The sequence below is a fragment of the Neophocaena asiaeorientalis genome, unplaced genomic scaffold (assembly GCF_003031525.2).
Source record: "Neophocaena asiaeorientalis asiaeorientalis breed wild unplaced genomic scaffold, Neophocaena_asiaeorientalis_V1.1 scaffold85, whole genome shotgun sequence".
In the NCBI taxonomy this organism is placed as follows: domain Eukaryota; kingdom Metazoa; phylum Chordata; class Mammalia; order Artiodactyla; family Phocoenidae; genus Neophocaena; species Neophocaena asiaeorientalis.
This window is the reverse complement of record NW_020174301.1, coordinates 3873500-3886267: the sequence shown is the minus strand read 5'-3', so window position 1 is coordinate 3886267 and position 12768 is coordinate 3873500. Positions and strand designations below refer to the sequence as shown.

The window sequence follows — 12768 nt, the reverse complement described above, 5'->3', positions numbered from 1 at the left end:
AGAAGGATGTTGATGAAGCAGCTCCGAAGGCTTGGGGTGGTTTGTTTTTGTTCTGTAAAAATGTCATGAAAATTCTCGTTTCTGAGGAAGGTTCCACACTCCGCTTTAAGCAAGGTGCAGCTGGGTGTGAGAAAGGACTGTCTGGTCAATGTTGGTCATGATTAACTTTCATCCCCCAAAGTGCCAAGTCTAACTTGCAGTTACCTGCTTCCAAAGCAGAAAAAGGGACTCATAAGCCACCACTCACCTGCCACAAATAAAATACACAAACCAGGCAAAAAAGCACATTGCGAGGGGCGTACGATGGTGTCGGCCATGTGTTTCTACAGAGCGTGGGAAATCCTCCCTTAGGAGTGGGCATTGCGATCAGCTAACCCTTCACCACGGCAGGCGTCTCAGAGCAGGATTCCGTAGCTAATTAACTTCCCACTCAGCGCAAAGAAAAATCTGACACAAATTCACCGCCTAGATAGGGTCGGCAGAGTTCCCATCTTCCAGGCCAGCCCTAATGAAATGCCTAACACCCTCCACCAACTGCATCGTGAAACTCTTTTCTGTTGCACAGACAAGACCCCGGGACTGCGTGGCAAGGCCACCTGTCACCTCCGTGGGCACTGTCAACTCATAGAATGGGTGGGGCGGGGGGGTCCCTCTCCTGCTGGACGTGCACCCAAGGCCCCCCGGTCCTCCATCAATGGGCATGAGGGTCGCCTGTGGAGGGCAGCCTCTGTCAAGACAGACTCTCGGGCCCTCTCTCCCCTCAACGCTTGCTCAACGCGAGGCACTTCGCCCATGTCTCGTTAGGCGTCAGGGGAGGGGGAAGAGACACAGGAGACTGGTGGGCATGCACGTAATGGAATGGACATCTGAGCTAACGTCTAAACACGGAACACATGGCAGGGCGTGGAGGAGAGGGACACGTGACAAGGGAGGCACTACAGACAGGGGAGCGTGTTTGGGTGTTGAGATACCTACCATCATAATATTCCAAATTCAAAGACTGCTTGTATCAGAACAAAGAAACAACAAATTTAACCAAAGGTGGTCATTAAAGGAAAGGAAATGAGACAGGAACTAGTTGGTATCCCTCCACCAAGAAGGAAGTACCTACACCTTCACCTTCCCTGAAATTACAGGTTGGATGGAACCTGCAGGTGGAACACAGGCGTTTAATTTGGACTCTCCTGATTCACTTTGGAACCAGTGCTCTCTCTGTCTCTCTAAATATATGTATAGATATATATTTTTCATTCTGCAGGCTACCAGCACTGCAGTACGTGACTGCACGACTCACTGCTTGCAGCCCTGTAGCTGGTGCATGCCGTTCAATGCCACGCTTCTTTCCAGCACTGTAAAACAATGTCAGCTAACCAAGCTCCTCTGTCCAGAGACGTGGTTTTGAAACAGAAAACAAACAAAAAAACAAAACGAAACCAAAAAAAGCCTGCCCCAGAGCCCTTCTCCAAGTGTCTGGACTCCAAGTGCATGGGAATGCTAATGCTGCCAATTTGAGCTCATTGAAACCTCGGGACATGGTGGCGCTCTCTCTGTCCTGCAGACATGCCACGGAAGCATTGACAGGGCCGGGCCAGTTCCAGAATGCTGGCTTTCAAAGCAAAAGGATAAGTGCCCGTCCTGGTCTGTGAGGGCTGTGGTCTAGGTCCTACCACCAGGGATATGTTACTTGTAAGAGCAGGGGAAAGAGAGAAAGAGAAAAGTAGGGAGAGGACACGGCATAAAATTAGCAAGGAAATTTTGAAGAATGAGGATCATTAGTCATTGATGCCAGCAGGGAAGGAGATAGGAATGAGGTCAAAATATATTGACACACTAAGGTACCAGAAGGACAGAATGCTTTGATTTTTCCCAAAGGCCTCGCAGTAGGGAATATACCTGCACGGTTTGCACCATAAAGTCTGTCGGTCAAGCCCGAACAGTGCCCGACACTTCTTTGGAGTATTTGCATCTGTTAGCATAAGGTAAACACAAAAAATACAACACAATGGTGGGTCGTGCTCAGTTGGATGTGAAATCTCAGCTACAGCTGACTTGTCTTCGCTATCACCTCGGTTCTATTTGACTGTCTTCCCTCACCAAGGACATGAAAGGAAAGGACTTCTATGCATCAAAAGAAAAAAAAATAAAATAAAACGATAAAACACAAAGAAAAAAACAACAACCAGAAACCAAAAAACAACAAGGAAAAAATAAAAACAGAGAGAGAAGAGGAGGGGAAAAGGTGACGTTATTTGCTTCTACCTAGGCCAGGCTTACGATGGATGTCACTGAGCCCCCATCCTGGGCTGTCGGGAGGAAGGGGCTGGCAGGCAACATTCCCTGGGAGGGGGCGCGCTGGGGTTTGCTGTCGCTGACCCGAGGAGGCACGAGTGATGCTGTTTTACAGTGGCATTTTGGCTAGCAGCAGCGAGGAGGACAAGCACGTCCCTCACAGAGCAGTGTCCCGCGCCCTCCTGTCTCCTAAGATCCACACACAGAGCTACAAAGCAACAGGCCAGAGAAGGGGGGAAAGGACCAAATAGACCAGCTGCAAACCAGCACAGCGAATCTGGGAAATCTATACACACCTGCAAGGGCCGCACCAGTTATTCTGTTGATCAAGGCCAAAGCGCGCTCGGCATTTCTTAGGAGCGCTCAGGTCTGAATGAGTTCAAGAGAGAAGCGAGCGGAAGAGGAGGAAGAGGAGGACGTGGGAGAGAGGGAGAGGGAGAGAAGGGAGAGGAGAGAGAGAGAGAGAGAGAGAGAGGGAGGGAGGGAGGGAGAGAGAGGGAAGGAGAGAGGAGGGGGGAAGAGAAAGATACAAATAAGAAAAAAATAAAAATAAAAAAGGGAATAAATCAATGACCTGGTTACTAATTACATAATATTGACTTTCGTTTTTAACTTTCTTTAATTAAAAAAAAAAGGTAAAAAAAATCACATTCTTATTCAACTTGTGAAATTAGCTGTTGCAAATAAAGCTGCAGTATCCCTTCTTTAAGGACTGTCTCTCCGATTTGGTTTGAACTGATAAAGGGAAGTTAGATACTGAAGAACTAAGTTTTAAATGTTTTTCCTCTTTTGGTTCTGCTTTTTGTTTTTTTCTCTCTCTCTCTCTCTCTCTCAATTTGTTTTTCTTAAAGAAGAAAATAAAGCAAAGGAGGGAATTAAGTTTGTCACATGCTTTTTTCTTCTCAGAGTACAACAGTTTAAAAAAGAAAAAAAAAACTACAAACAAAAACAGAACAAAACGAAACAAAACAGAAAGAAATAAAGAAAGAAAGGGGTTGTGGTACTGGGATATTGCAGCTTTTGGAATGTTCATATTTTCTTTTTGTAAATCTATTTTCATTAATATTAAGAGAGGAACAGATAAAGGTCAACAGGCTGTGTGAATGAGCTGTTAAGAGTTAGTTGGAAGCTCACAGCAGCATTTAAGCAGGTACAGTCAGTGAAATGCTAGTGGATTTGCAAGTTATGAGCAGAAAAGCAAAAGGAAGGAAAAAAACTAAAATAAAAAAAAGCAAAGGAAAAAAAATCATACTGCGGATGCATGCTTGCGTGAGAAAACTTAGTGGGAGCGATGAAAAAAATGCCATTAGATTAAGGAGGTTTATTACTGAATTCCTTCCATTTTGTTGTTGTTGTTGGTTTCTGTTTTTTTTTTTTTTTTTTTTTTTTTTTTTTTTTTACCAGTCTCTTTTAAAGAAATACTGCATATTCAATTTGCACAGTTAGTTCAACTCTAAATCACTGTCATCATGGCTTAAACAACTGTTACGGGAAAAATAAATAAACAAAGCAGAAGTTAAATTAAATTCAAAAAAACAACAAAAGCAACTGAAAAAAAATCTACCGAAACATACGAAACCGTGTAGATGGTCATTTTAAAGAATGTTCAAAGGTCATACGTGTTTCATGTTAATAAAACTATAATGGCAAGAAAAATTAAAAAAACAGTTTATCAACTATTTTAATGACTCAAAATGACATTAGCACCTGTAATCGGAGGAAGTGAAAGGCAAGGATTTAGGAAACATTCGCTGTGTTCTGAAAAAAAAGAACAAATTATACAAAGCCTTCAAAATGTTTTTGTCGTTGTTTGTAAAAGCCTGGCCTTCTCGAAGGGACCTCTGAGATTGCCTATGCAGTATTTCTAATTTCTTCTAGAGAATGACAAACCTCCTTAATTTAAATTGGGTGCAATTGACCACTGTAAAGGCATGCATCAGAACATTCAGGAACGGCCCAGTTAATATCAAACACTCGCACACACCCCTTCTGCTCCCCTAGCCCCCTCCTTCTCCCTACTCAGACACATACAAAATAAGCAGACTGTATAAATCCCCGCCTAGGCATGCCTACCGCTCTCCACTTACAGGCTCTGCAGTTATTTTAAAACACATTCCACTAGACTTAACAATGTGCTTTTCATGCAACAATGAATGTTACTAGCTTTAAAAGGGCAGTCATGAAGCAATTAATTAAAATGCATAAACAAAAAGGCTGGCTAAGATGGGTCCCCCCCCCACCCCAGCAACAATGTCCTGGCCTTGAATTTCTCCTGCCTCCCCCAGATAGAAGCCTGACATAAAAGAGTGGTCCTCAGAGTACCGCTCCCTTTCTCCATCCTGCTTATTCAAACTTACCATTGGTCTCCCCGGGCTGCTTGTCCCTTTTCCTCTTCTTCTTCTTCCCCTAGATGATGAACAGATGAAACACAGGGAATTATTTCAGGAAGCAGATGGGAGGAGGGCGCCTGGGCTCACCTGGAAAGGAGGCAGGAGGAGAGGCACTGGCTGCCATCTCCATCCGCACAGGCTCCTGAGTGTTTTCCCACCCCCCACCCACCTTTAATCCAAGCGCCCTTCAACTGTGCTCCAGCTGAAGGAACGCGCGCCCAGCAGAAGAGAAGGGATCAGCAGGACAAAGAGGAAAGACCTCTTTCCCGATACGTCTATGTCCATCCTCAAGCCTGACCCCGAGCATCCATAAAAGGGGAGAGGAGAACTGGATGGCGAAGATTCAGGGAGGTGTGGAGAAACAGGGTTGGAAGTGGCCCAAGAGCCTGGGGGAAAATGAACGATATTGAGATGGCTGTGAGAGCCTCCTTGCCCCACGCAAATCTCTTATTAAGGCCAAATGGTCCTCATCCGGAATCAAAACATAAAAGCCTCAGTACGGGATTTTCTTGGCACTGTAGCGTGGGCCTTGGTTTTAACGACGGAAGGGGAGAAAAAAGGTGAAACAGAGCCAGAAACCATCTGAGCTGCTTTTCAAACCGCCAAGTGGACATCCATAAAAGGGAACATCCGGCTCTCATCATTTTCCACTTTCGTAACGACTATAATACTCTTAGTAATAACAGCTACCATTTACTGATCACATACTATGTGCCAGACATGATTCTAAGTGTGCTATTCCTAGTGACTCATTTTTCCTCACACAATCCTATACACCAGGTGTGAGCATCATTCCAATTTTACAGACAAGGACACTGGAGCACAGAGGAGGGCATGCACTCTGCTGAGATGACAGAGCTGCCGATGATGGGGCCACGTGATGGGAACCCGGGCGATCTTGGCTCCACAGCCCTTATCCGCCAGGCTACACTGCCTGCCTATTTACTGCCTTGCCCTCCGAGGAAGGCTCTCAATGGATTACGGGTGATACACTGCATGCAGTGATTCATTCTCCAATCTGACCCTCCCTGATACCTTGACGGTCTGTTCCCGTCTGTGGAGTTGGAATGGGAGTAGGGAAGAACTCTGTAGAGGTAACTGCCCCCTTCCAGATCTGAAGCTAGTTCTCCCTCACCCCGTTAGCTCCAGTCCCATCCATAGGAATTAGCTGCCTGGTATATATGAAGCGTCACAAACAAAAGGAACTGGTGGTCTGACATGTCTATTCGTTTCAGAATACCTAAATATTAAGCTTTGCCTAAAAGTTCTCAGGGTATGTTGACGTCAACTCAAGAAGAGACAAGAACAGCCACTGGCAGAAAACTCGAGAACCCATAAGGCCCTGTAAGGAGAACCCCAAGGTGGAGATGCCACTGAGCTTCAGATCCAGCTGAGGGCTGAGAACCAACGGTTCTAGAGAAAGCCTCTCAGATCTGGGGGCCTGCGCCTCTTGGGAAATCTCTACGGGCCTTCAGTTCAGTGTTTCCATCGGAAACATTTCATGTTCCTTGGCATCCAGGTAAAAAAAAGAAAAGGAGTTCGTGTGCTTTCTCATGAACCCCAGCGGCCCATCTTCATGTCTGTGTCTCTCCTGTGTCAGGAGCAAAGTACCACCTGGCCATCTTGGAACAGGCAGGAGGGTCTAGTTTCAGTTTATTTAGGAACCTGAAAGAAAATCTCAAGTGGGGCACAGAAACAGTTCAACTCCAGGTGGTGTCAGCATCCATGTAGCCAAGGGCTTCCCGGTCATCTGTAATACAGGCCTCACCCATTTCCAATCTCCTGCAATATGTTCTGAAAGGCAGGTGAACATATCCGCTACCCCTGGGAAGCTGTCTGTTTAGGACACATAACTAAGATGTTCATGGCTGAGGAAATGATCATTTAGACTAAAGGCTTCTAGAGGACAGGGACTGTGTTTTAATCGGAAGAGGACATGAAGAAATAAACACTAAGCAGTGAAGGGGGAGATGCATTTCAAGGGAAGCGGCCATCCCATTATCTCGGGGCTCAAGATATGCAAATGGCCTGGGATTTATCTCGTTAACCTAACAGAGAAGAGCTAGAAAGGCAATAACTTCTATTACAAGGCCACGGGTTAGATATCACCATGGGACCAAAATGTTTCTTCTTGTGTTCCAGAACGTACCAAGTCCAACAACCCAAATGTGACTGTTTTACTCAACTCTATTTTGCTACAATAGTGTATAAAGGCTTCTGTCACCACTGGGCTGGAAAAGCAGGAACGTGCAAGAGGGATAAGGTGATTAGCTGAGAAAAGTTTTTCTACAAGAACCTTGTGAACTTTACAGTACCCAAAGTAATTTACAGAAGCTTCTATTTCAAGTCAGTTTAAAAAGAATACTAACAAGTTCCCAGCACAATCAAATCTATAAACAGTTTAACTCTAATTCTTGTTCCACAGACCATTTCCTGGGGGAGGGGAGGAGGGAGGGAAGGAGGGGGAAGAAAGGAAGGAGAGGGAGGGAGGGAGGAAAGGAGGGCTGTGTGTGTTCAAACTCATGTGTAACGAGCCACTGATAAAGGAATCTGACAGTACCCCTTACAAGAGGTAAAGCTCCTAGAGCCCCAAATCCAGATCTACCTCTAAACTTTCTCTCAAGTCTTTTCAGGGGTTCCCCTATTATACCAAACCTTATCCAAATGTAAAATTGAGCTAAAGTCATTTCAAGCGTCTCGTGAATCTTCTGAAACCTAGAAAGCACTACACAAAAAACCTTGGGCAATACCTTGCCTGACTCCAGGGAAGTCCAAGGCAGCATTCTGTCGAAGCTCTAACAAAGTCAGCTTTGTACCTTTGTGGAGGTTTCACCCAGCACAACTCCAGGGGGCACCACACACATCGACCGTAGTGTAAATGGCACACTCTAAAGTTGTGCAGTGCACGCCCTGCACAGCTGTACGTGAAGGCCCTACTATGACCCAAAATGTCTACTGGGGATAGGATACCTATAGTGTAGCTGAATTCCTCTCTGTGGTGCCATTCTAGATTACTCAAAGAATTGGGTCTGTAGCAGGGAGAAGCTGGAGATGAACTCTAAGAACTTCTGACCCGAAACCAGGAGAGCAAAGCTGTCCTGAAACGAGATGGCTGTACACGCGGAGGCTGCGGAGCCTGCCTGCTGTTGGCTATCTCCACCTCGAGGTCAGGTGAGGGCAAGCAGCAAGTCTGTGGGAGAGCATTAACTTTCTTATCCTCTTCCTTTCAGCTCCAGAAGAAAGGCTTCCCCACTGCACACATGCTGAGGACAAATGGAAAGGTCCCAAGCAGTTAAGACCCTGTGTCTGACCATGTGTGAGTGACAAGGTGCCACTGAGAGGTCCCAGCACTGATTCCTGTTTCTGCTCCCAGGAGGAATACAGTCTAGTGCTACCAGCTAAAGGCATGGGACCTACGGGGATATGGCTGGCAGCAGTGAGGGAGACACGGGCGTCTCGGTCCTCCCCCATCCACGTGGCAAAGAGCAGAGAAGCGAGCGTGTGTTTATAGGGATGAGACTAAAAAGTGATGAAAACTGCTACTCAGAGCAAGCAGAAGACAGCCCTCACTCAGGACCCACATATCCACGCAGATGTCTGTGACTTCCTGATGGCTGCTAAGTTCTGAGAGAGTTCTGATTGAACTCTGAACCTCCACACCCTGTGTACACAGTAAATTCACAATCAGCGGTAGATGAGTGGATCTCAAGCCACATACACAGAGAGTTTCCTCACCACGGATGACGGCCAGGGTAGAGCTAGGTCAGGGAGCACTGCTGGGTAGAAGAATCACCCACGGCTCTGTGCCACTGACAAGAACGAACTGGGAGGAGAAGGCTGCTACCGGCATTAAGACAGGTTTTGTTTTTCCCCGAAGAAAGAGCGGATGGTAAAAATCACTTCATGAAACCAAATGCCACGTAATAAAGTATGAGGCAAAATAAGAGACATTTCATCCATTTAGCGAGGAGAGCTGGCCCAGAACTTGAGCTCCTGGGCAAAATACAAAATAAGAAAGAACGGACGAGAGCCAGTTTACGGGAAGAGAAGAACCCTGAGTGTCGCTATCACTGTGATTAGTAAAGACAACAACCCTACAGTGTTTTCTAAAACCCGCGGGAGGAAATTAGGCAAATGCTGCAGCCAACAAAGAGAGCCCAGGAACACACACACTTTCTCCCTACCCTGTTGGGCCCTGAGCCACTTCATCCATCCTGCCAAAGGATGACTTCTACTGGCTACTTTCAGGGATATTTCCATCATGCCCCTCTCAGGATGAACTAGGTTTCCAACTTCTACTGTACCACAGCCTAAGGCAACCGTTTCATTTTTCCCTCTTAAGGGTGAAGGCCCTGCTAACACAGCTGTGAGGAAGTAAACGCTCTCCCTCGACCCCTACCCCCTGGTCTTCTCTGCAAGGCCACCCTCACTGCCGAGAAGCACACAAGCCTCACTGGGTGTATACCTGGAGCCACGTCTCTTCAAAGACATCGGTAAGAAGGTGTGAACAGCCCTAAACTGACCCCACGGGTCCCCTGAGCTGGAGCCTCATCCCTCTTCCTTGAGGAACCATCCCATGCTGATGGGAGCCCTACAGGAAGCCAGACAAAATCCTCCAATCTGGTGCTCGGGTAAGATGCTAACGGTCCCAGGACTGGGCAGACCGAATGGTAACTGAGGCCTGACTTGTGTTGGCAGGTTGTGTTCCCTTTGTCCAGATGGACAACCAATACATCTCTACAGACTCTAGTCCTGAGAAAAAGCAACCACCTACATAGTTATCCCGTGCGGACCAGCCGGGGTACAGCTGCATGTGAAGCTGTCGCTCCTTCCGGGCCAGCTCATAGTATTTCGCTTGCTCTTCTCTGGACAGTGCGTGCCACTGGAGGGGACACAGTGGGGGGAGAGAGAGAGAGATGCAGAATCGTCACAAACCACACCGTGCCTGGGGCATAGAGAGCGCTTCCAGCAGAAATGCTATCATTGGCAGGTGCCGACAGTCTGCAGGGGCCCGGCACTAACAGGAGGGCTCAGCCAGAACCTGGCTTTCTGCCTATGTTGTTCTATTCTCGCTCTCTCTGCAGGTGGGGAAGGCCAGGCTGTGGCCGTTCCGAACCTCACTCGAGTGCTGGGCTACTGGTCCCAACTCCACGCTGGCCATGGAAGGACTCAGAGTGGCTAAAGGGAAGGGACTCTCCAAAGCAGTGGGGACAGGGACAGGTGCCAGCCCACCCACTGCGTCCTATTCTGGCCCTCTTCTCCCAGCGGGGGAGCCACCTACCCTTCGGCCCAGGATCTGGTTGATGGCTGCACTTTCTTTCAACGTGCACTCGGCTACAACCTTTGCTCTCATTTCCTTCATATACAACATGAATGCGTTAAGAGGTTTCTTTATGTGGGGCTTCTTCTTTTCTTCTTCCTTTTTGGAGTCCTGATGCTTTCTGGATGGAGACAAAAGAGACAGACACCACCCAATAAACAATCGCAAGGTTCCTCGGCAGCAGAAAGCCCACCTCCTCACCGCCTCAATACCCTAGCAGTTTGGAAGGAGAAGCGCACTCCCACTTTGGGTCTTCTCCATCCTGGAAAATGGCACAAAAACAGGTTGGGGAGGCGGGTGGAGGGGTGAGAGATTTTGTTATCACTTCCTCAAGGCTCACAAATATACAACTGTCCCAAGCTGGAGGGGGAAGCACACTGTGGCCGTTTCCATCTCAGCTGGTGTCTCTCATGCCCGCAGGACGGAGAGGGGTCAGGGACGGGGAAGGGGCTGCAAATCCCAGTCCGTCCGAGGACACAAAGAAAGAGTTGTGTTCTCTCCCCCGCGGTGGGCGCCAGCCGTGAAGCCCCGCATGGTGCGTGTCTCCCTCTTTGTGAAGCTGGGTGTTTCCTGGAGTCACACCAGCGCAGCCAGCCTTGGACACAGCGCCACCACCCAGGAGCCACCGGCTAAACACGCGGCAAAAGAGAAACTGATCGGAAGGAGGACACTTACGCGCTGTGGAGTGAGCCGACGTCACTCTGGGAAGATTCCTGTTTGACTGTCGGCGTGACTATGGCCGGGTGGGGAATGCCGGTCGTGTGTAGAGTATGATGTGGTGGGACCATATGGGGAGGGAACCTAGAAGACAGAAAGCTGTGTAAATTGTCAGAATCAAAATGAATGAATGGGGAGGGATGTGTACACACAATTAAAAAAAAAGAAAAAGAAACAGCACGTAACACCCACATGAAAGCAACTCAAGGCATATGAAGCCTGTCAGCATTAATTAGCAATAAATTAAACATAATGATTCTTATAATGTCATTAAAGCCAATCTCCCCCTTCATTATTGCTACTGACATGAGACATTACGATTTTTAACATCTCTAGCAAAAGACAAGTTCAGCCCATATACTTGGGTGGAAAAGGAGGCTTGGGCTACCTGCTGGAGATCACAGGTTTGGGGGGACATTATTAGTGACATCTAAGAAGACTATTTCCTAAGTCCCAATCGGCACCAGGATAAAAGGTGAGATCTTTGGTTGCACGTAGACAGCTAAATAAAATATTCGCGCGGCTGAAGCATCCACACATTCCTTAACAATGCTGCGTATGCCTCGTTAGGCCTCATCCTGTGGATGGGAGTGCAGTAATATTTTTATTTCTCTTTTGCTGCTGTGCCCCCCCATCGCCTTGACAGGAATGGGAGAGAGTGAGGCAGAAAGATGGGGGACATCCAAATAGTTCCTATCTGGTTCTCAACACAGGCCACGGACGTTTTAAATAAGTTTGTATCAAAGATGACCCAAAGCGGTATTTTACACACACACCCACAAATAAAGCTTTGAATTCTGATCTGTACATCCTTTCCCACTCTAAAATTCTAGGGCTCCTAAATTACTTTTACTTAAAACACTGCCTATGCATTGAAAGGCCTTATAAATGATGATCAGAATTGTTAACAAAGAAAAGAGAAGTTTGTGTTTTTTCCTCTAATACTGTTTATTCTTAGGAAAGTTTTTTCAGACACAGTTTAGGCCGTGAATTGGCATTTCTCAACCATGCAAACTAGCCAGGACGAACAGAGCTAATTTTAAAATGCTCTGGGTCCATCTGCAAACTGACAACGGGATCCGACAAACAGCTCTCGCATTTTCTGATACGCTTAGAGTCACCATGATTTGTTCTGGGTTAGAAGAACCACCCTCTTAAAGGAACGAATACTACTGTAGAGAAAAGTGGGGTGAGGGACTACAAGGGGAGATTCCCCCAAAGAAAACAAAACGGAGGACCCCCAGGTTCCGCCCTGGCAAGACCACGCGAGATCACTCAAGTTCAGGTGAAGGGGGGATCCCAGATCAAGCAACTGTTGCTTTCAGAATAAATCCAAACCACAACAACCCCATGTACCCCCTAGGGAATGAGCACCTGTTCTTTAGGAAGCTAATTCTGCTGGGCACTGAGGTGCTAATGAGACTTTGCTGTGACAGTTATTTCACAAGGATCCTGTACTTATCTACAAGGTTCTTTTCATATATGGACTGGAAATGAAAGTAGCTTCCATTTTACCAAAAGAATGCAGCAAACGTTCATTTGAAAAATTATGAAAAATTAAAGTCCTAACTGACTGCATCGATCAACAGAGAAAATATCAATGAATCATGCAGATTTTTGAAGGGGGCCCAGAAGCAGAGTGGACATTTGACTCAGAATTTCTACCCTGATGTGGCCCCTCTCCCATGGCTACCTTTCCCAGTTTAAGTCAGTATCAAAGTTTGGTAACAATGGCATGGTTGTTTCATAAGAACCATGCGAGTTCTTTTAGGGTGTCAAGAAAAAGAAAAGAAAAACCCTGAGAAAGAGCGAGAATATAAGAGAAAGAAAAAAAAAAAAGAACTTCCAATCCCACACCCCCAAAATTGAGAAGTAAAGCCTTGGGAGGCACTTGGGTTCCCAAGTTACACCCTGTTCCTTCCCAGAGCTCGAAGGTCTCCGAGAAAACATAAGTTAAGAACATGTGTTCTTCGAAGCCCTTGGGTGAAGCGGTGGGTGGAGCGGCAGCTTTTACTGTGAATTTTAAAGGCTTGACATTCCTCAAATACATAT

The 12768-nt window shown here is 46.8% G+C and overlaps 1 protein-coding gene across 2 annotated transcripts in view; it reads right to left on the bottom strand.

Moving 5' to 3' along the window:
• The window catches only part of TCF7L2 (transcription factor 7 like 2), a 189026-nt gene that overhangs the window by 5073 nt on the left and 171185 nt on the right, over positions 1-12768 (bottom strand). The window contains exons 7-12 of one of the 2 annotated variants that reach the window (XM_024756058.1): positions 10675-10800; positions 9961-10120; positions 9454-9561; positions 4647-4695; positions 3997-4047; positions 2586-2658 (exon numbers count right to left, since the gene is read on the bottom strand). In XM_024756058.1, coding sequence (XP_024611826.1) covers positions 2586-2658; positions 3997-4047; positions 4647-4695; positions 9454-9561; positions 9961-10120; positions 10675-10800 — 567 coding nt within the window. The remainder of the gene's footprint in view (positions 1-2585; positions 2659-3996; positions 4048-4646; positions 4696-9453; positions 9562-9960; positions 10121-10674; positions 10801-12768) is intronic. The other variant, XM_024756059.1, reaches the window with a different exon arrangement.